We start from the raw sequence: 24,895 nt of genomic DNA on the forward strand, positions 1-24,895 counted from the left end.
AAAAAAATAATTAAAATATAAATAACAACATTTTATTAAAAAATAAGTAAAAACATTTTTTTTGTAACTAAATTAAGTTATTTCTATTTTTTCTCTTTTTTTCCCACCTACCTACGTGACTTTACCGAAAGAACCAAAGAGTTTGACGGATCCTTGGCAGTCGTCACGAAAACTTCAAATCGAGAACAAGAAATCATCATGAGATGTGAAAAAAATAATTAAAATATAAATAACAACATTTTATTAAAAAATAAGTAAAACATTTTTATTGTAACTAAATTAAGTTATTTCTATTTTTTCTCTTTTTTTCCCACCTACCTACGTGACTTTTACCGAAAGAACCAAAGAGTTTGACGGATCCTTGGCAGCACTCACGAAAACTTCAAATCGAGATCAAGAAATCATCATCGGATGCGTCAAAATCACATCTCCCCCATGAAGATCCATCATCGGGTGACGTCACACCCCCTCATCGATCCAAGAATCGACGTCACGTTATAATCGCCTCTCCCCCCGCCCGCCCGCTAACACTCGTCGATCCAAGAATCGACATCACGTTGGAATCTCCCCGCCCGCTAACACTCGTCGATCCACCCACCGTCGATTAGCGAGAATCGATTCCTCATTAACCCTGCATTTTTTCGACGTTTCGTGTCCTGCGCCCTTTCGCGAGCGCCAATACGAAGATGTCGACAGCCGTTCACGAGGGGAACGCGTCGTCGGAGCGACTGGGAGCCGATGGCGAAGCCCACGACGTCCCGGCGGGCGAGACGGTGAGTGGCGACTTGACTGGAGGATGTTAGAACGGGAAGCCGAGGGTGGTGAGGCCTGTGGCGAGAGGCTTCACTCAGGCGAGGCGCACGTGTCACACCCAGCCAGCCAGCCACGTGTCCCCCACCCACCCACCCAGCCACGTGTCCCACCCACCCAGCCAGCCACGTGTCCCACACCCACCCAGCCACGTGTTGATTGGTGATTGATTAACGCGATTAGATTTCGATTTAAAGGTGACTGCAGGGATTCATCTTGTTGGTTCTTTCGGTGAAGTCACGTAGAAGGGAAATAATAAAATGATAAAAATAAAAATATTATAAAATAATAAAATATCAAAATAATGTTATTCTATATTTAAATAATATTATACTATAATATAATAATATAATATTTCGATTTAAAGCTTTCGTGGCTGCAGGGATTCATCTTGTTGGTTCTTTCGGTAAAGTCACGTAGAAGGGAAATAATAAAATAATAAAAATAAAACATAAAATAAAATTCTCACGACTCTTAGGTTTTTTCGGCGATAATAATAGAAATAAAAGAATATTATTTTAAAATAATATTAGTATTTTATTTTAAAATAATATTAGTATTTTAAAATTAAAATAATAGAAATAAAATAATATAATTTTAAAATAATTTTATTTTAAATAATAATATTCTTTTATTTCTATCATTATTTATATCATATTATTTATTTCCCTACGTGACTTTACCGAAAAGAACCTAAGAGTATGAATCCTTGCAGTCACGAAAGCTTCAAATCTAGAATTCTCACGACGTTTCGGCCACAACGCAAGCAGCCGTCCTCAGGTGAAGAACAGGTCTGTGGGGAAGACAGCGTCTGAATGAAACAGCACCAGGCTTGGCAGCGTATATTTAAGCTGCTGGGTTAGAGGGGGAAGGGGCGCCTTGACAAAGGAATTTACATATCAACAGGAACTTAGCACATTTATGGGAAATGCAGATATGGGATTAGTCACTACTTGTGGAATGTGTAGGTGGTTTGGGGGGGGGGTCTCAAAGTCATATTATGCTCGTGTATTATGTAGGATTAGCAGTCATAATGGGCGGTAGTAGGATTCGCATTAATAAAGGGAGGGACATTTTAATAGGAGCTGCAGCAGCCAAACCACCACGTAGAAAACTAAAATAAAAACTGCATCAATATCATCAGTATACTAAATATACTCTCCAATAAGCTGAGCTACTGACAGTAAGTCATACATTACAATTCTATGTCGCAAAAAATATAATATGCCTCCAGCCAAACTTTTCTCTTACATCACACGGGTCTACCCCGTACTATATACTGCCATAGACAAACCCAACATTACATTATACACTGCGTTACTATACACCACCCTATTATACCTTAGACCAGGGGTCGGCAACCTACGGCTCCGGAGCGGCATGCGGCTCTTTACGGGCTGCTTCTTGACGATGAGTACGTATGTACAATAATTGGTTCTTTACCCTTCCATCTGGCAACAAAACTGACACCTTTTTGCAAGGAGTCATGTTTGCATAGACCGCAATACCTGCAGTCATAAATACAAACAAAAGACATAACTCTGATAATGTGCACTGTGCCTGAAGTTGATTGGTCCACACCCGAGACAGCTTTCCTTCGAGCCTAGTCGCATATGGGTTGGACCAGATGAAAGTGCATTGTCCTTGAGTTGTGCGCCTTTTGGCGTCATCTGGTCCAACCCATATGAGACTAGGCTCGAAGGAAAGCTGTCTCGGGTGTGGACCAATCAACTTCAGGGACAGTGCATACATTATCAGAGTTATGTCTTTTGTTTGTATTTATGACTGCAGGTATTGCGGTCTATGCAAACATGACTCCTTGCAAAAAGGTGTCAGTTTTGTTGCCAGATAGAAGGGTAAAGAACCAATTATCATATTTTTACTGGCAATGAGGTCCCCGTAGTGTAGTACGTATGTACAGTAGTACTCAGATGCATTGCGGCTCTTGAAATACTGAATTTTGTACCGAATGTGAAAGAAATGGCTCTTCTTGTTATTTTGGTTGCCGACCCCTGCCTTAGACTATACATTGTAATATTACACTATTATTGTACACACCCTACTGTATACAAAACTGCTGCGTATTCACTGTACAATTACGATACTATACAGTGAGGGAAAAAAGTATTTGCTCCCCTGATGATTTTGTACGTTTGCCCGCTAACGAAGAAATGATGAGTCTATAATTTTAATGGTGGGTTTATTTGAACAGTGAGAGACAGAATAACAACAACAAAATCCAGAAAAACGCATGTCAAAAATGTTATGAATTGATTTGCATTTTAATGAGGGAAATAAGTATTTGACCCCCTCTCAATCAGAAAGATTTCTGGCTCCCAGGTGTCTTTTATACAGGCAACGAGCTGAGATTAGGAGCACACTCTTAAAAGGGAGTGCTCCTAATCTCAGCTTGTTACCTGTATAAAAGACACCTGTTCACAGAAACAGCTTGCCATCTTTTTCGACTTCCATGGTGAATCTGATGGCTGGGTGTATGGAATTGATGTGGTCGAGGAATTGGTCTAGAGCAGGCCGGCCATGTGGCCAGATGACAAGAGTGTCATCCACGTACCTCTTCCACAAGGTCGGGCGTAGAGTGGCAGTCTGGAAAGCGTCAGTCTCAAATTTCTCCATGAAGACGTTGGCTACAACCGGAGATAGGGGGGGAGGCCATTGGGGTGCCCTCAGTTTGTTTGTAGAAAGTTCCATTCCAGGTGAAGTATGTATTGGTTAAGCAGTGTCTCACCAGGGGGGGCTACCCCAGCATTCAGTTCTTGATGAACCAAGTCTTCAATGATTGCGATGCTGTCATTTCTGATTCGACCGCATTGATTGATCAGACCTCTTCCATAAAGTCGGGCGTAGAGAGGCAGTCTGGAAAGCGTCAGTCTCAAATTTCTCCGTGACAACGTTGGCTACAACCGGAGATAGGGGGGAGCCCATTGGGGTGCCCTCAGTTTGTCTGTAGAAAGTTCCATTCCAGGTGAAGCATGTATTGGTTAAGCAGTGTCTCACCAGGGGGGGCTACCCCAGCATTCAGTCCTTGATGAACCAAGTCTTCAATGATTGCGATGCTGTCATTTCTGATTCGACCGCATTGATTGATCAGACCTCTTCCATAAAGTCGGGCGTAGAGAGGCAGTCTGGAAAGCGTCAGTCTCAAATTTCTCCATGGCGACGTTGGCTACAACCGGAGATGGGGGGGGTTCATATTCATTCAAACTTCTGCCTATTTCCAGTGTATTTTAGGACGGCGTTTTCTCTTAAAATCGTGGGTGTTCTCTGTTGCACTGAACGTTAAAATACTAATCGAGTTAAAATACCGATTGTTAAATGTCACATCTAACGAGGCGTTTAGATTTAAAGTTAAACTTGCGATCGTTCTTAGCGATTACTGAAATTACGGCAAACAGATGCAGATTTAAAAGCCCTTTTAATACAAGTATCTGCCCCGATATCACTTGCCGCTGATGTTTTGCCGTGGCCCGCAAACGAACTTATATCGCTCGGTTTCGTAGTGGAACGCTCGTTAACAGCACTGCACCATATCGATTTAAAGTTTTCGTGACTGCAGCAGGGATTCATCTTCTTGGTTCTTTCGGTAAAGTCGTCACGTAGAAGGGAAATAATAAAATAATAAAAATAAAAATAATAAAATAATTCTCACGACGTTTCGGCCACAACGCAAGCAGCCGTCCTCAGGTGAAGACCAGGTCTGTCGGGAAGACAGCGTCTGAGGACGGCTGCTTGCGTTGTGGCCGAAACGTCGTGAGAATTATTTATTATGTTTTATTTTTATTATTTTATTACTTCCCTTCTACGTGACGACTTTACCGAAAGAACCAAGAAGGTGGAGCACTGCACCACTTCACCATGTCCGTCTTCTCGGTATATATGGAGGAAACAACAACAAGCTTTGCAAAATGAACGTACAGCGAGCCCTCGTTGATCGCGGTTAATGGGGACCGGAACCCCCGTCGCGATAGGTGAACATCCGCCAAGTAGGATTGGCCCCCTAGGAATGTCCGTGTGTGTGTGTGTGGGTTCCAGAATGTTTAACATATGTATATTTATACTTTATATATTTTACTTAAATCTATTTAATTATACAACCTTCATATTATACACTCACTCACTCACGTATATTTTACTTAAATCTATTTAATTATAAAACCTTCATATTATACACTCACTCACTCACATATATTTTACTTGAATCTATTTAATTATAAAACCTTCATATTATACACTCACTCACTCACATATATTTTACTTTAATCTATTTAATTATAAAACCTTCATATTATACACTCACTCACTCACATATATTTTACTTTAATCTATTTAATTATAAAACCTTCATATTATACACTCACTCACTCACGTATATTTTACTTAAATCTATTTAATTATAAAACCTTCATATTATACACTCACTCACTCACGTATATTTTACTTAAGTCTATTTAATTATAAAACCTTCATATTGTACACTCACTCACTCACGTATATTTTACTTTAATCTATTTAATTATAAAACCTTCATATTGTACACTCACTCACTCACGTATATTTTACTTAAGTCTATTTAATTATAAAACCTTCATATTATACACTCACTCACTCACGTATATTTTACTTAAATCTATTTAATTATAAAACCTTCATATTATACACTCACTCACTCACGTATATTTTACTTAAGTCTATTTAATTATAAAACCTTCATATTGTACACTCACTCACTCACGTATATTTTACTTTAATCTATTTAATTATAAAACCTTCATATTGTACACTCACTCACTCACGTATATTTTACTTAAGTCTATTTAATTATAAAACCTTCATATTATACACTCACTCACTCACGTATATTTTACTTAAATCTATTTAATTATAAAACCTTCATATTATACACTCACTCACTCACGTATATTTTACTTAAGTCTATTTAATTATAAAACCTTCATATTGTACACTCACTCACTCACGTATATTTTACTTAAGTCTATTTAATTATAAAACCTTCATATTATACACTCACTCACTCACGTATATTTTACTTAAATCTATTTAATTATAAAACCTTAATATTATACACTCACTCACTCACGTATATTTTACTTAAGTCTATTTAATTATAAAACCTTCATATTATACACTCACTCACTCACGTATATTTTACTTTAATCTATTTAATTATAAAACCTTCATATTATACACTCACTCACTCACGTATATTTTACTTAAGTCTATTTAATTATAAAACCTTCATATTATATACTCACTCTCTCTCTCATACGATACGTATTATGGTGATCTACACTCACCAATGACAGTAGTGTCTTGAGACTTGACTGCAGTAATGACGACGATGACGATGACAATGACGATGACAATGACGATGACAATGACGACGATGACAGACCTGTGCAGTTCGATGAACGTAATGAATGAATGACGATGATGATGGTGTTACTGCTGCACAGCTATAACGAGGCCTTTAAATCAGTTCGGAAAATCCGCGATGCACTGAGGCCCAAACTTGAAGTGGCGAGGGATCACCGTATTGAGTTTGCTTCCTTGTCTATGTGTACAGGACACGTTTGAGGACCCACACAAGCCCCCACCGTCGGCCGTGGTTCACGTTCGGGGATTGTCGGTCGCAGCCCTGGGGTCGGACCTCGTGCAGACCCTGCAGCCCTTTGGCGCAATCAAGTAACCAGTCTAAGACGTCGTAGGCTTTCGCGACCGATATTATTCACGATCAACGTTTTTGGGTTTAGATCGCCGCGTTATTTATAAATGTGTCGTAAAAAAAATGTTTCCCTACCCCAGGGGTCGGCAACCTACGGCTCCGGAGCCGCATGTGGCTCTTTACGGGCTGCTTCTTGACGATGAGTACGTGTGCACAGCATGTACTCAGATGCATTGCGGCTCTTGAAATACTGAATTTTGTACCGAATTGGTAAGAAATGGCTCTTCTTGTTATTTTGGTTGCCGACCCCTGGTGTAGTGTATAGTGTAGTAGTGTATAATGTATTGTATAGTGTAGTGTAGTAGTGTAGTAGTGTATAATATAGTAGTGTATAGTGTAGTGTATAGTGTAGTAGTGTATAGTGTAGTGTATAGTGTAGTAGTGTATAGTGTAGTGTATAGTGTAGTAGTGTATAGTGTAGTGTATAGTGTAGTAGTGTAGTGTTAGTGTATAGTGTAGTAGTGTATAGTGTAGTAGGTATAGTGTAGTGTATAGTGTAGTAGTGTATAATATAGTAGTGTGTAGTGTATAGTGTAGTAGTGTATAATATAGTAGTGTATAGTGTAGTGTATAATGTAGTAGTGTATAATATAGTAGTGTATAGTGTAGTGTATAGTGTAGTAGTGTATAGTAGTGTAGTGTATAGTGTAGTGTATACTGTAGTAGTGTAGTGTATAGTGTAGTAGTGTATAGTGTAGTGTATAGTGTAGTAGTGTATAGTGTAGTATATAGTGTAGTAGTGTATAATATAGTAGTGTATAGTGTAGTGTATAGTGTAGTAGTGTATAGTAGTGTAGTGTATAGTGTAGTAGTGTATAGTAGTGTAGTGTATAGTGTAGTGTATAGTGTAGTAGTGTATAGTAGTGTAGTGTATAGTGTAGTGCAGGGGTCGGCAACCTACGGCTCCGGAGCCGCATGCGGCTCTTTACGGGCTGCTTCTTGACGATGAGTACGTATGTACAGCATGTACTCAGATGCATTGCGGCTCTTGAAATACTGAATTTTGTACCGAATTGGAAAGAAATGGCTCTTCTTGTTATTTTGGTTGCCGACCCCTGCACTACACTATACACTACTACACTACACTATACACTACACTATACACTACACTATACACTACTACACACTACACTACACTATGCACTACTACACTATACACTACTACACTATACACTACACTATACACTACACTATACACTACTACACTATACACTACTACACTATACACTACTACACACTACACTACACTATACACTACTACACTATACACTACTACACTATACACTACACTATACACTACTACACTATACACTACTACACTATACACTACTACACTATACACTACACTATACACTACTACACTATACACTACTATACACTACACTATACACTACTACACTATACACTACTACACTATACACTACTATACACTACACTATACACTACTACACTATACACTACCACACTATACACTACACTATACACTACTACACTATACACTACACTATACACTACCACACTATACACTACACTATACACTACTACACTATACACTACACTATACACTACTACACTATACACTACTACACTATACACTACACTATACACTACTACACTATACACTACACTATACACTACTACACTATACACTACACTATACACTACTACACTATACACTACACTATACACTACTACACTATACACTACACGATACACACTACGACTATACACTACCGATACACTACACTAATACTACTACACTATACCTATCTACATACCTAACCTACACTATAACTACTACACTATACACTACTACACGTATACACTACACTATACACTACTACACTAGACACTACTACTATACACACTACCACTATACAACTACTACACTAATCACGACTAGCACTAATACACTACTACACTATAACACTACACTATAACACTACTACACTATACACTACACCTATACACTAACTATACACTACTAAACTATACACTACACTATACACTACTACACTATACACTACCACTATACACTACTACACTATACACTACACTATAACCACTACCTACACTAATACACTACACTATACACTACTACACTATACACTACATACACTACTACACTATAAACTATAAACACTACACTATACACTACTACACTATACACTACACTATACACTACTACACTATACACTACACTATACAATACTACACTATACACTACACTATACACTACTACACTATACACTACACTATACACTACTACACTATACACTACACTATACACTACTACACTATACACTACACTATACACTACTACACTATACACTACACTATACACTACTACCACTATACACTACACTATACACTACACTATACACTACTACACTTACACTACACTATACACCTACTACACTATACACTACACTATACCACTATACATACACTACTACAACTACACTACACTATACACTACTACACTATACACTCCTACACTATACACTACATACACTACTACACTATACACTACACTATACACTACTACACTATACACTACACTATACACTACTACAATATACACTACACTATACACTACTACACTATACACTACACTATACACTACTACACTATCACACTACACTATCACTACTACACTATACACTACACTATACACTACTACACTATACCTACACTACACTACTACACTCTACACTACCACTATACACACTACACTATAACACTACACTATACCTACACTATACACTACTACACTATACACTACACTATACACTACTACACTATACACTACACTATACACTACTACTATACACTACACTATACACTACTACACTATACACTACACTATACACTACACTATACACTACTACACTATACACTACACTATACACTACTACACTATACACTACACTATACACTACTACACTATACACTACACTATACACTACTACACTATACACTACACTATACACTACTACACTATACACTACACTATACACTACTACACTATACACTACCTATACACTACTACACTATACACTACACTATACACTACTACACTATACACTACTACACATACACTACACTATACACTACTACACTATACACTACACTATACACTACTACACTATACACTACACTTACACTACTACACTATACACTACTACACTATACACTACTACACTATACACTACACTATACACTACACTATACACTACTACACTATACACTACACTATACACTACTACACTATACACTACACTATACACTACTACACTATACACTACACTATACACTACTACACTATACACTACCTATACACTACTACACTATACACTACTACACTATACACTACACTATACACTACTACACTATACACTACACTATACACTACTACACTATACACTACACTATACACTACTACACTATACACTACACTATACACTACTACACTATACACTACACTATACACTACTACACTATACACTACTACACTATACACTACACTATACACTACTACACTATACACTACACTATACACTACTACACTATACACTACACTATACACTACTACACTATACACTACTACACTACACTACTACACTATACACTACTACACTATACACTACACTATACACTACTACACTATACACTACACTATACACTACTACACTATACACTACACTATACACTACTACACTATACACTACACTACTACACTATACACTACTACACTATACACTACACTATACACTACTACCTATACACTACACTATACACTATACACTACACTATACACTACTACACTATACACTACACTATACACTACTACACTATACCACTACACTAACACTAACTACACTATACACTACACTATACACTACACTATACACTACTACACTATACACTACACTATACACTACTACACTATACACTACACTATACACTACTACACTATACACTACACTATACACTACTACACTATACACTACACTATACACTACACTATACACTACTACACTATACAACTACACTATACACTACTACACTATACACTACTACACTATACACTACACTATACACTACTACACTATACACTACACTATACACTACTACACTATACACTACACTATACACTACTACACTATACACTACACTATCACTACTACACTACTACACTATATACTACACTATAATACTACACTACATTGTACACTACATTATACACTACACTATACACTACACTATACACTACTACACTATACACTACTACACTATACACTACACTATACACTACTACACTATACACTACACTATACACTACTACACTATACACTACACTATACAACTACTACACTATACACTACACTATACACTACTACACTATACACTACACTATACACTACTACACTATACACTACACTATACACTACACTATACACTACACTATACACTACTACACTATACACTACACTATACACTACTACACTATACACTACACTATACACTACTACACTATACACTACACTATACACTACTACACTATACACTACACTATACACTACTACACTATACACTACACTATACACTACTACACTATACACTACACTATACACTACTACACTATACACTACACTATACACTACTACACTATACACTACACTATACACTACTACACTATACACTACACTATACACTACTACACTATACACTACACTATACACTACTACACAATTATTTTTGCCTCTACCCCCTCCCTCTCTCTGCCTCTGCCCCCCTCTGTCTATTTAAGGCCTCGCCACAGAGACGATCACCTCTCTCTGTGCCTGTGTTACTCTCTCTCTGTGCATCTTGGTGATGTCTGTCTGCTTACATGTCTGTCTATAGTTTTCTATTTAAGGCCACCCCACAGAGACGATCACCCCTCTCTGTGCCTGTGTTACTCTCTCTCTGTGTATCTTGGTGATGTCTGTCTGCTTATATGTCTGTCTATAGTTTTCTATTTAAGGCCTCGCCACAGAGACGATCACCTCTCTCTGTGCCTGTGTTACTCTCTCTCTGTGTATCTTGGTGATGTCTGTCTGCTTACATGTCTGTCTATAGTTTTCTGGTTATATTCTATGTCGCTATTTCATTATAGCTGATGATGATTGCTTGTGTTGCAATCGAAACTTCGTATGCTATTATTTAATTTCTTATTTTATCTTTAGACGCGACTTTACCGAAAGAACCAAAGAATCATTCCTGCAGTCACGAAAGCTCCAAAAATTAAGATTATTTAAAGCTTCTTTTGAGTTCCCAGCCAGATCCGCCAGTGAATTAAACTCCACGCGGCCTGAAGTTGCATTGGCTAAAGATATTGGCGGACACAACTTTTATTCACAATCAACGTGTTTGGGTTTAGATCGCCGCGTTATTTATAAATGTGTCGTAACCCTCCACCACCCGACACGGCCAATCGGTAAAAAATTGTCACGTTGACAAAAGACAAAATAGTTCGCTGCTTTAGCCCCCACACCGGTGTGTGTTGAAGTGTGAAACCACAACATTTACAATTGTTGAGTAGCACTACGACGTTTCGCTGGTAATTGCATCCAGCATCATCGGGCAATTCGCCATTCGGGTGGTGGAGGGTTACGACACATTTATAAATAACGCGATCTAAACCCAAACACGTTGATTATGAAGTAAGCATCTTCTTGGTTCTTTCGGTAAAGTCGTCACGTAGAAGGGAAGTAATAAAATAATAAAAATAAAACATAATAAAATAAAATAATTCTCACGACGTTTCGGCCACAACGCAAGCAGCCGTCCTCAGGTGAAGAATGTTTTATTTGTATTATTTTATTACTTACCTTCTACGTGACTTTACCGAAAGAACCAAGAAGATGAATCCCTGCAGTCACGAAAGCTTTAAATCGAAATATGAAGTAACCAGTCAGCGGTAGTTGTCCGCATAGGGGAGGAAGCTTTGTTATTGTTGTACTTGCGTTCGCGGACGTGGAGTGAACGTAGACCTGGGCAATTCGAGTATTACCGATTTTCGTTTCGGTAACTCAAGGAATTGCTATGATGACAGCAGTGCATATTGTGGTGGTGCCTGGTATGATTACAGCAGTGCATGCTGACTGTGGTAGTACCTGCTATGATTGCAGCAGTACATACTGACTGTGTGGTACCTGGTATGATGACAGCAGTGCATATTGTGGTGGTGCCTGGTATGATTACAGCAGTGCATACTGCTGTGGTAGTACCTGCTATGATTGCAGCAGTACATGCTGTGGTTGTGGTAACTGCTATGATGACAGCAGTACATGCTGTGGTGGTGGTAACTGCTATGATGACAGCAGTACATGCTGTGGTTGTGGTACCTGCTATGATGACAGCAGTACATACTGTGGTGGTGGTAACTGCTATGATGACAGCAGTACATGCTGACTGTGGTAGTACCTGCTATGATTGCAGCAGTGCATACTGCTGTGTGGTACCTGGTATGATGACAGCAGTACATACTGTGGTGGTGGTAACTGATGTGATGACAGCAGTACATGCTGTGGTTGTGGTACCTGCTATGATTGCAGCAGTACATACTGCGGTTGTGGTGCCTGCTGTGATGACAGCAGTACATACTGTGGTTGTGGTAACTGCTATGATGACAGCAGTACATACTGTGGTGGTGGTGGTAACTGGTATGATGACAGCAGTACATACTGCGGTTGTGGTACCTGGTATGATGACAGCAGTACATACTGTGGTTGTGGTGCCTGGTATGATGACAGCAGTACATACTGTGGTTGTGGTAACTGGTATGATGACAGCAGTACATACTGCGGTTGTGGTACCTGGTATGATGACAGCAGTACATACTGTGGTTGTGGTGCCTGGTATGATGACAGCAGTACATACTGTGGTTGTGGTAACTGCTATGATGACAGCAGTACATACTGTGGTGGTGGTACCTGGTATGATGACAGCAGTACATACTGACTGTGGTATCTGCTATGATGACAGCAGTACATGCTGTGGTTGTGGTGCCTGGTATGATGACAGCAGTACATACTGACTGTGTGGTAACTGCTATGATGACAGCAGTACATACTGTGATGGTGGTAACTGCTATGATGACAGCAGTACATACTGTGGTGGTGGTAACTGCTATGATGACAGCAGTACATGCTGTGGTGGTGGTACCTGCTATGATGACAGCAGTACATGCTGTGGTGGTGGTAACTGCTATGATGACAGCAGTACATACTGTGGTTGTGGTAACTGCTATGATGACAGCAGTACATACTGTGGTTGTGGTACCTGCTATGATGACAGCAGTACATGCTGTGGTTGTGGTACCTGCTATGATGACAGCAGTACATACTGTGGTGGTGGTAACTGCTATGATGACAGCAGTACATACTGTGTGGTACCTGCTATGATTACAGCAGTACATACTGTGTGGTACCTGCTATGATGACAGCAGTACATGCTGTGGTGGTGGTACCTGCTATGATGACAGCAGTACATGCTTTGGTTGTGGTACCTGGTATGATGACAGCAGTACATACTGTGGTGGTGGTAACTGCTATGATGACAGCAGTACATACTGTGGTTGTGGTAACTGCTATGATGACAGCAGTACATGCTGTGGTTGTGGTAACTGCTATGATGACAGCAGTACATGCTGTGGTTGTGGTACCTGCTATGATGACAGCAGTACATACTGTGGTGGTGGTACCTGCTATGATGACAGCAGTACATACTGTGGTTGTGGTAACTGCTATGATGACAGCAGTACATGCTGACGCTATGTATCTTAAATTGAAAAGGGAAATTTGTGAACGTGTGTGTCTGTTGGAAATGTTAATCATACTTGGCGACATGCAACCAACGCGAATAGGCCGATTCCAAAGGAATCTACGACCTCCGATTCCTTCGCGTGATTTAAAGAATCGATTCATGGCGTGCTCAGATTTGAATTTTTAATTACTGAGTTTTATTGTCATTGGTATGTTATGATGACAGCAGTACATACCGACTCTGTCGCCTCGACGGACCTGGTTTTCACCTGAGGACGGCTGCTTGCGTTGTGGCCGAAACGTCGTGAGAATTATTTTATTTTATTACGTTTTATTTTTATTATTTTATTACTTCCCTTCTACGTGACTTTACCGAAAGAACCAAGAAGATGGTATATTATGTTTTTAAGTTTCCAGAAGTTTTAAAATATATTCTTGCCCCGGGCAACGCTGGGTATATATATATCGACTCTACAGCACAAAGTAGTCGCCTGACTGAGTGCCGTGTTGAGGCCTAGTCCCGTGCAGAGCCTGCGGCCTCGCCTAGATTGGCCAGCCGGCCGAGGCTGGGGGCTGGTCCGCTACACCGCCCCCCCCCCCCCGAAAAAAACGTCTAATTGCTATTATTTTTTTTGATTTAAAGCTTTCGTGACTGCAGGGATTCATCTTCTTGGTTCTTTCGGTAAAGTCATCACGTAGAAGGGAAGTAATAAAATAATAAAAATAAAACACAATACAATAATTCTCACGACGTTACGGCCACAACGCAAGCAGCCGTCCTCAGGTGAAGAACAGGTCTGTCGGGAAGACAGCGTCTGAATGCTAATCCTGCATAATGCACGGGCATAAGTAGTACTAATCACATACCTGCATTTCCCATAAATATGCTAAATTCCTTTTGATATGCAAATTCTTTTGTCAAGGCGCCCAGCTTATATAGACGCTCCAAGCACGTGTGCTGTTTCATTCAGACTCTGTCGCCTCGACGGACCTGTTCTTCACCTGAGGACGGCTGCTTGCGTTGTGGCCGAAACGTCGTGAGAATTATTGTATTATGTTTTATTTTTATTATTTTATTACTTCCCTTCTACGTGACGACTTTACCGAAAGAGCCAAGAAGATGATTGCTATTATTTTAGTATCTACCGACCCTATAATAGTAAGTGGACACAATTCTAGATTTGAAGCTTTCATGACTGCAAGGATTCATATTCTTAGGTTTTTTCGGTAAAGTCACCGTGTAGGTAAAACATTAAAATTAATAAAAATAAAATAAAATAAAGATCACGACGTTTCGGAGGCAACACCAGCTTCCGTCTTCAGGTGGAACCGTCACAGCCACGGCAGCCGTATCAAGTAAATGAGAGATTGCAAGAGCTACCACTCCGTTTATATAATGGTTGGAGAAGGGGGGAAGGGCCAAGTACGGCACACTTGTTAAATCCTTTATATTAAGTTCGCTTGCTTGCTTACGACCGTGCAAATCTTTCGGTCGTTTTTTAACCCACTTCCCGTGATCCAATCGAGCTGACATTTTGCACACAGACTCGTTGTGCGAGACAATTAATGTTCGTGAAATTGTTTTCCAAAATTTTACACTGTTTAGGGAAAACAAATTAAATATTTTATTACCAATTGCTTAATGGTGGCAGACAATCATCTGACCCATAGGTGGCAGCCATCTCAAGCCAGAGGACGAGAGGACTCTAGCCGCCACGCATATAAAGGATCTATAGTGAAAAACTTAGTTTTTACGGGTTATACTTATAATGTTTTACCTACGTGTGACTTTACCGAAAAGAATATAAGTGGACACATTTGAATCGCCCCTTGCGTACAGATACGTGGTGATCATGCCCAAGAAACGGCAGGCTCTGGTGGAGTTTGAAGCGCTAGAGAGCTCCCGCAGCTGCGTCAACTACTCGTCCACGCGCCCCGTCTACGTGTGCGGGCAGCCGGCCTATTGTAACTTCTCCACCAGCCAGAAGATTTTGTGGCCTCGCAGCGCCGAGGAACGCCAGAAGAGGAACCACATCCTGCTTTTCACCATCTTCAACCCCATGTACCCCATCACCACGGTGGGTGCAGTCACACTCACAGCAGCTGGACATTTCGATGTAAAGCTGCTTTCATGACTGCAGGGCAGAGGTGTGGACTCGAGTCATGTGACTTGGACTCGAGTCAGACTCGAGTCATGAATTTGATGACTTCAGACTCGACTTGGACTTGCATAACAATGACTTTGTCCCACCTCTGCTGCAGGGATTCATCTTCTTGGTTCTGTCGGTAAAGTCGTCACGTAGAAGGGAAGTAATAAAACAATAAAAAAAAGTATAACCCGTAAAAACAAAGTTTTTCACTATAAATCCTTTATATGCGTGGCGGCTAGAGTCCTCTCGTCCTCTGGCTTGAGATGGCTGCCACCTATGGGTCAGATAATTGTCTGCCAGTATTAAGCAATTGGTAATTAAATACTTAATTTGTTTTCCCTAAACAGCGTAAAATTTCGGAAAAAAATTTCACGAACATTAATAGTCACGCACAACGAGTCTGTGTGCAAAATGTCAGCTCGATTGGATCACGGGAAGTGGGTTAAAAAACGACCGAAAGATTTGCACGGTCGTAAGCAAGCAAGCAAGTGAACTTAAAATAAAGGATTTAATAAAACATTTTTACGTTTCGATTTAAAGCTTTCGTGACTGCAGGGATTCATCTTCTTGGTTCTTTCGGTAAAGTCATCACGTAGAAGGGAAGTAATAAAATAATAAAAATAAAACACATTAAAATAATTCTCACGACGTTTCGGCCACAACGCAAGCAGCCGTCCTCAGGTGAAGAACAGGTCTGTCGGGGAGACAGAGTCTGAATGCATTTCCCATAAATATGCTAAATTACTCTTGATATGCAAATTATTTTGTCGAAGCGCCCTTTCCCCCCCTTCCAACCCAGCTTATATATATACGCTCCAAGCTCGTGTGCTGTTTCATTCAGACGCTGTCTCCTCGACCGACCTGGTCTTCACCTGAGGACGGCTGCTTGCGTTGTGGCCGAAACGTCGTGAGAATTTTTTTATTGTGTTTTATTTTGTATAATTTTATTACTTCCCTTCTACGTGACGACTTTACCGAAAGAACCAAGAATACAGCTGGACATTAAAGTGAATGTTATTTGTCGGTTGTGCCACGCACATGTTTAATTTATACGAATGAAATTACATCCGATTTGGATTACATTAGTGGCTCTGCTAAGGAAATTACATTGAGCCTTTGGTTCATTTGAGGCAATTTGAAGTCATCTTTTTTTTGTTTGTGCTTTGAAGTCTACCAATGGCATCGAATAAAAAAATGCTTAAATACAATTATATCTTAGACCTAATGTTGATTTTGGAAAAGCATCGATGTCCCGCATGGCTCGATCTTAAAAATTCACTGAAAAAAATCTTTTCAAGTTTAATTGGAAAAAAATGCAAACTCAACTCGCTGTGTTTGATGGTTATCCGGTCTGTCTAAACGTGTTCTCCGCGTGGTCTTTTGCAGGATTTGCTTTACACCATTTGCCACCCATGCGGGCCTGTGCATCGCATTGTGATTTTCAGGAAGAATGGCCTGCAGGCCATGGTGGAATATCCTTTAACCAGATCCCATGAATATGCTAAACTCCTCTTGATATGCACATTCTTTTGTTAAGGTGCTCTTCTTCCACCTCCAACCCAGCTTATATATAAGCTCCAAGCTTGGCAGTGTCTCATTCTTCACCTGAGGACGGCCGCTTGCGTTGTGGCCGAAACGTCGTGAGAATTATTTGATTTTATTATGTTTTATTTTTATAATTTTATTACTTCCCTTCTACGTGGCGACTTTACCGAAAGAACCAAGAAGATGTAACAATGACTCTAGATTTGAAGCTTTCGTGACTGCAAGGATTCATACTATATAGGAACGGGAGACAGCAGAGCCCCTCACCACTCTGGCAAATTTCCCGATGATGCTGGTTGCAATTACCAGCGAAACGTCACAGCGCTACTCAAATAGTAAACGTTGTGGTTTCACGCTTCAACACACACCGGTGTGGGGGCTAAAGCAGCGAACTAAATTGTCTTTTGTCAACGTGACACTTTTTTACCGATTGGCCGTGTCGGGTGGTGGAGGGTTACGACACATTTATAAATAACGCGGCCATCTAACACCCAAACACGTTGATTGTGAATAATATTGGTCGCGAAAGCCTCTGCTACGTGTTAGACTGAGGATTCATACTCTTAGGTTTTTTCGGTAAAGTCACTGTGTAGGTAAAAAAAAATTTAATCAATAAAAGTAAAATAAAACATTAAAAAATTCACGACGTTTCGACAGCTGCACTTGATACTCTGTCGTGGCTCAGTCCTTTGTTATGCAGTCTACTCTTAGTCTTAAGCCTCACCTTACCATATTAATAAAACGTGTGCCGTACTTGCCCCTTCCACCCTCTTCAACCATTATATAAACGGAGTGGTGGCTCTTGCAATCTCTCATCTACTTGATGCGGCTGTCGTGGCTGTGACGGTCCCACCTGAAGACGGAGACTTGTGTTGCCTCCGAAACGTCGTGATTTTTTAAATTTGTTTTATTTTACTTTTATTAATTTACATTTTTTACCTACACGGTGACTTTACCGAAAAAACCTAAGAGTATGAATCCTTGCAGTCACGAAAGCTTCAAACCCTGAATTGAGACATCTATTTTAGCGGTGGCAAAATGTAGTGGTAGGTTTTTACCCTTTTAAACTGGTACAAAAACTGACACATTTATACAAGGCATCATACACCTTGAAACATGCAGTCTACTCTTAGTCTTAAGCCTCACCTTACCATATTAATAAAACGTGTGCCGTACTTGGCCCTTACCGCCTCTCCAACCATTATATAAACGGAGTGGTAGCTCTTGCAATCTCTCATTCACTTGATACGGCTGTCGTGGCTGTGACGATTCCACCTGAAGACGGAAGCTTGTGTTGCCTCCGAAACGTCGTGATTTTTATTTTATTTTACTTTATTAATTTAGATTTTTTTACCTACACGGTGACTTTACCGAAAAAACCTAAGAGTATGAATCCTTGCAGTCACGAAAGCTTCAAATCTAGAATAAATGCACTCATCCTGTTGATATTTTAGGTTTTTTCGGTAAAGTCACCGTGTAGGTAGAAAAAGTAAATTAATAAAAGTAAAATAAAATAAATTAAAAATTCACGACGTTTCGGAGGCAACACAAGCTTCCGTCTTCAGGTGGAACCGTCACAGCCACGACAGCTGTATCAAGTAACGTCGTGAAATTTTTAATTTGTTTTATTTTACTTTTATTAATTTAAAATTTTTTAGCTACGTGACTTTATCGAAAAAACCTAAGAGTATGTAACAACGACATGTCCACTCTATGGGGACCTCATAGTGTAGATGTTTGCCCCGAGCTCTCATACTCTGATGGTGCATTGTCTTTGAGTTGTGCACCTTTTGGCGTCATCTGGTCCAACACCATGTGAGACTAGGCTCTAAGGAAAGCTGTCTCGGGTGTGGACCAATCAACTTCAAGGACCATGTGAGACTAGGCTCTAAGGAAAGCTGTCTCGGGTGTGGACCAATCAACTTCAAGGACCATGTGAGACTAGGCTCTAAGGAAAGCTGTCTCGGGTGTGGACCAATCAACTTCAAGGACCATGTGAGACTAGGCTCTAAGGAAAGCTGTCTCGGGTGTGGACCAATCAACTTCAAGGACCATGTGAGACTAGGCTCTAAGGAAAGCTGTCTCGGGTGTGGACCAATCAACTTCAAGGACCATGTGAGACTAGGCTCTAAGGAAAGCTGTCTCGGGTGTGGACCAATCAACTTCAAGGACCATGTGAGACCAGGCTCTAAGGAAAGCTGTCTCGGGTGTGGACCAATCAACTTCAAGGACCATGTGAGACTAGGCTCTAAGGAAAGCTGTCTCGGGTGTGGACCAATCAACTTCAAGGACCATGTGAGACTAGGCTCTAAGGAAAGCCGTCTCGGGTGTGGACCAATCAACTTCAAGGACAGTGCATACATTATCAGAGTTGTGTTTTTGTTTGCATTATGACTGCAGGTATTGTGGTCTATGCAAACATGACTCCTTGTAAAAAGGTGTCAGTTTTGTTGCCAGATAGAAGGGTTAAAAACCAATTGACATGTCCACTATTCGTGTCTTTTACGCCTTATTTTGGGAGATGCTACATGTATTGTTTTTAACATAAAACGGTCGTGTTTTCCTAAGTTCTTGGCCACGTTTGATTCGGCTGCGAGCGCCCAGACAGCGAAGTCGTCTCTGAACGGAGTGGACATCTATCCGGGCTGCTGTACTCTTCAAGTGGAGTTTGCAAAGGCAAGTTCAAGCGACACTTTGTACGTTCACAAACGTCTCGTAAAGCTCGTTGAGGCCACTTCTGGAATCCGTCTTTGATTCAACTTGCGTTACAGCTTCCCTCCACGCTGCTGACAGGCAGCAGAAGTCACCGCGTAGGTAAAAAAATGAAATTAATAAAAATAAAATAAAACAATAACAAGTATAACCCGTAAAAACAAAGTTTTTCACTCTAAATCCTTTATATGCGTGGCATCGGCTAGAGTCCTCTCGTCCTCTGGCTTGAGATGGCTGCCACCTATGGGTCAGATGATTGTCTGCCAGCATAAAGCAATTGGTAATGAAATATTTAATTTGTTTTCCCTAAGCAGTGTACAATTTTTGAATTTTTTTTCACGAACATTAATTGTCTGGCACAACGAGTCTGTGTGGAAAATGTCAGCTCGATTGGATCACGGGAAGTGGGTTAAAAGACGACCGAAAGATTTGCACGGTCCTAAGCAAGCAAGCAAGCAAGCGAACTTAATATAAAGGATTTAAAAATCACGACGTTTCGGAGGCAACACAAGTCTCCGTCATCAGGTGGGACCGTCACAGCCAGATTTGCTGCATCAAGCGAGGCAATGATTCAAGATGTAATCCCTTAAATGCAAGTGGAGGGGGGAGGAGAGGGGGGGAGAGCTCATCAGAATGTGGTAGCCAATGAATGGAACGTATCGGGAGGGAGGAGGCAGGGCTCAAAGAATGCACGAAGTGCCACGTACAACTTTAAGGGTTGCGTTAAGTACGACAGTCTAGCTGCAAGTTGCATGCCGTAACTGCCTGAGCTAAAGATGCGCGCTCAATAATTATGCTTGTAGATTTGAATGGTTTCATAGTTCTTAAATCCTTTATATTAAGTTCGCTCGCTTGCTTGCTTGCTTGCGTGCGTGCTTGCTTGCGTGCTTGCTTGCTTGCTTACGACCGTGCAAATCTTTCGGTCGTTTTTAAACCCACTTCCCGTGATCCAATCGAGCTGACATTTTGCACACAGACTCGTTGTGCGAGACAATTAATGTTCGTGAAATTTTTTTTCCAAAATTTTACACTTTTTAGGGAAAACTAATTAAATATGTAATTGGCAATTGCTTAATACTGGCAGACAATCATCTGACCCATAGGTGGCAGCCGTCTCAAGCCAGAGGACGAGAGGACTCTAGCCGCCACGATGCCACGCATATAAAGGATTTATAGTGAAAAACGTTGTTTTTACGGGTTAATTTTTTCTTGGTTCTTTCGCTAAAGTCACGTAGAAAGAACCAAGAAGATGAATCCCTGCAGTCACGAAAGCTTTAAATCGAAATTTAGGCTTCATAGTTGTATCTTCTTTTGCCGAGCATTCATGCCCTACGTGCCGGTCATAAATAGCGTACATCTTTCCCTCTGCTGTGTCCTCTTTACAGCAGACCCGTCTGAATGTGTTTAAAAATGATTCCGAGACCTGGGACTACACCTACCCTGGCGTCGAACAAGGTAAGACCAGAGCTACTTTGAGCATATCAGAGCTGCGGTCTCTGACAGCCCCGGGGCGAACCGTCTAGGTGTGGGGTGACGTTTTGAACGCAAGGCTGGGCACGTCGTGATGAAACAAATATTGACAGACGACTATTACAGGTTATTGATAGACAGCCAGGCTTGTTTTACCATGTTTATTTTTTCACACTATTGTTACGTAGGCCAGGCTTAGTCACAAACCGTACCTCTCCATAGCAAAGGCTCAGCCTCTCAAGCCTCGCCTTACCGTATTAATAAAAAGTGTGCCGTACTTGCCCCTTCCACCCTCTCCAACCATTATATAAACGGAGTGGTGGCTCTTGCAATCTCTCATTTACTTGATGCGGCTGTCGTGGCTGTGACGGTTCCACCTGAAGACGGAAGCTTGTGTTGCCTCCGAAACGTCGTTATTTTTATTTTAATTTGATTTATTTTAATGTTTTACCTACGCGGTGACTTTACCGAAACAACCTAAGAATATGTTATTTGGTTCTTTCGGTTAAGTCACGTCTAAAGATAAAATAATAAATTAAATTAAATAATAGCATACGACGTTTCGATTGCAACACAAGCAATCATCATCAGGCGTAATGAAATAGCGACATAGAATCTAACCAGAAAACTATAGACAGACATATAAGCAGACAGACATCACCAAGATACACAGAGAGAGAGAGTAACACAGGCACAGAGAGAGGTGATCGTCTCTGTGGCGAGGCCTTAAATAGACAGAGGGGGCGGAGGCAGAGAGAGGGAGGGGGTAGGGAAAACATTTGCATGTCAATGAGTGGACGACAAAACGTGGTGCTGCAAGTGCGATGACACGGCAAGCAAGCCTGAAAATCAGGAGGACAAACTAAAATTAAATAACCTAGTAAAATATTGAAATGTAATGTAATGCAACACAGAGGGTCGGCCAACACACAATGAACGCACAGCCCGGTCGATTACGTATTTCAAAGTGTTGCTAAGTTAGAATTTAAGTGTGAAAATTCCAAAGAGAGGACACAGGCAGAGAGAAGAGAGAGATAGAAAAAAAGGATAGGCTTAAAACTAAAATTAAGACCTAAGAATATGAACAAGTATTGACTACTTGTGAACGCGGCCAGTTTTGCTGCGTTGTACTTGAAGATCCGTGCCAAGTAGGGGAAGTATGGAGCGTTCTTGAGAGGATCATGGGGATTCTGCACTTGAGATTGTGGTGCAGGACAGTGGCACACCTGCACACACTTCGTTGTGATAATTGTTTTTTTAAATCCTTTATATTAAGTTTGCTTGCTTGCTTGCGTGCTTGCCTAGGATTGTGCAAACCTTTCGCTCGTTTTTAACCCACTTCCCGTGATCCAATCGAGCTGACATTTTCCACACAGACTCGTTGTGCGAGACAATTAATGTTCGTGAAAAAAAAATCAAAAATTTTACACTGTTTAGAGAAAACAAATTAAATATTTAATTACCAATTGCTTAATACTGGCAGGCAATCATCTGACCCATAGGTGGCAGCCATCTCAAGCCAGAGGACGAGAGGACTCTAGCCGATGCCACGCATATAAAGGATTTATAGTGAAAAACTTTGTTTTTACGGGTTATACTTGTTACCGATTTAAAGCTTTCGTGACTGCAGGGATTCATCTTCTTGGTTCTTTCGGTAAAGTCGCCACGTAGAAGGGAAATAATAAAATAGCAAAAATAAAACATAATAAAATAATTCTCACGACGTTTCGGCCACAACGCAAGCAGCCGTCCTCAGGTGAAGAACAGGTCTGTCGGTAAAGTCACGTAGAATGGAAATAATAAAATAATAAAAATGAAACATAATACAATAATTCAGAGTCTACTCGACAGACCTGTTCTCCACCTGAGGACGGCTGCTTGCGTTGTGGCCGAAACGTCGTGATAATTATTTTATTATGTTTTATTTTTGCTATTTTATTATTTCCCTTCTACGTGACGACTTTACCGAAAGAACCAAGAAGATGAATCTTAGTTTGTTTAGCCCAGGCTAAGCTTGCATAGTTTACTCTGATTGATAATTAAACACCTGCTCGTGTACTTTGTTTTTCTAGCGTACCCTTCACAACAATTCGGCAATATAAGTGAATCTTGGGAACAACAGAATTCACGAGGAAAATTGCCGAGGTTTTCAAGAATTCGTTGGATTCGTCTTGTACCGGTGAAACTGGTGCCCTGTTACTGCAACTGGTCCCCTCCACCCACCACCCCGACCCAGCGCATGCTGCAGACATTGCCATTAAGTGGGTGGCATTTTAGAGTTTGATGAGCTTTGAAGATTTTTGCCGACGTAAACGCTTCGAAGGGTACATCACGAGACCTCCTTTGCCAGTAACCAAAATATACCAGTAGGGTTCTAGATTTGATGAAGCTTTCGTGACTGCAATGATTCATATTCTTAGGTTTTTTCGGTAAAGTCACCAGGTAGGTAAAAAACATTAAAAAGTAAAATAAAATAAAAATCACGACGTTTCGGAGGCAACACCAGCTTCCGTCTTCAGGTGGAACCGTCACAGCCACGACAGCCGTATCAAGCAAATAAGAGATTGCAAGAGCTACCACTCCGTTCTTATAATCTCTCATTCACTTGATACGGGTGTCGTGGCTGTGACGGTTCC

The 24,895-nt window shown here is 40.4% G+C and overlaps 1 protein-coding gene across 1 annotated transcript; it reads left to right on the plus strand.

Moving 5' to 3' along the window:
* Nucleotides 1–348: 348 nt before the first annotated feature.
* Nucleotides 349–24,690, plus strand: LOC133362817 (heterogeneous nuclear ribonucleoprotein L-like). The gene is made up of 7 exons (XM_061581768.1): nt 349–773; nt 6,413–6,531; nt 16,223–16,460; nt 17,919–18,004; nt 20,657–20,753; nt 22,175–22,244; nt 24,332–24,690. Exons 1-7 carry the CDS (start codon nt 687–689, stop codon nt 24,541–24,543), a joined length of 909 nt encoding a protein of 302 aa, XP_061437752.1. The 5' UTR covers nt 349–686; the 3' UTR covers nt 24,544–24,690.
* The last annotated feature ends 205 nt before the right edge of the window (nt 24,691–24,895 follow it).

This window comes from Lethenteron reissneri, unplaced genomic scaffold (genome assembly GCF_015708825.2).
Source record: "Lethenteron reissneri isolate LAM-NWPU_2019-01 unplaced genomic scaffold, ASM1570882v1 scaffold_1630, whole genome shotgun sequence".
In the NCBI taxonomy this organism is placed as follows: domain Eukaryota; kingdom Metazoa; phylum Chordata; class Hyperoartia; order Petromyzontiformes; family Petromyzontidae; genus Lethenteron; species Lethenteron reissneri.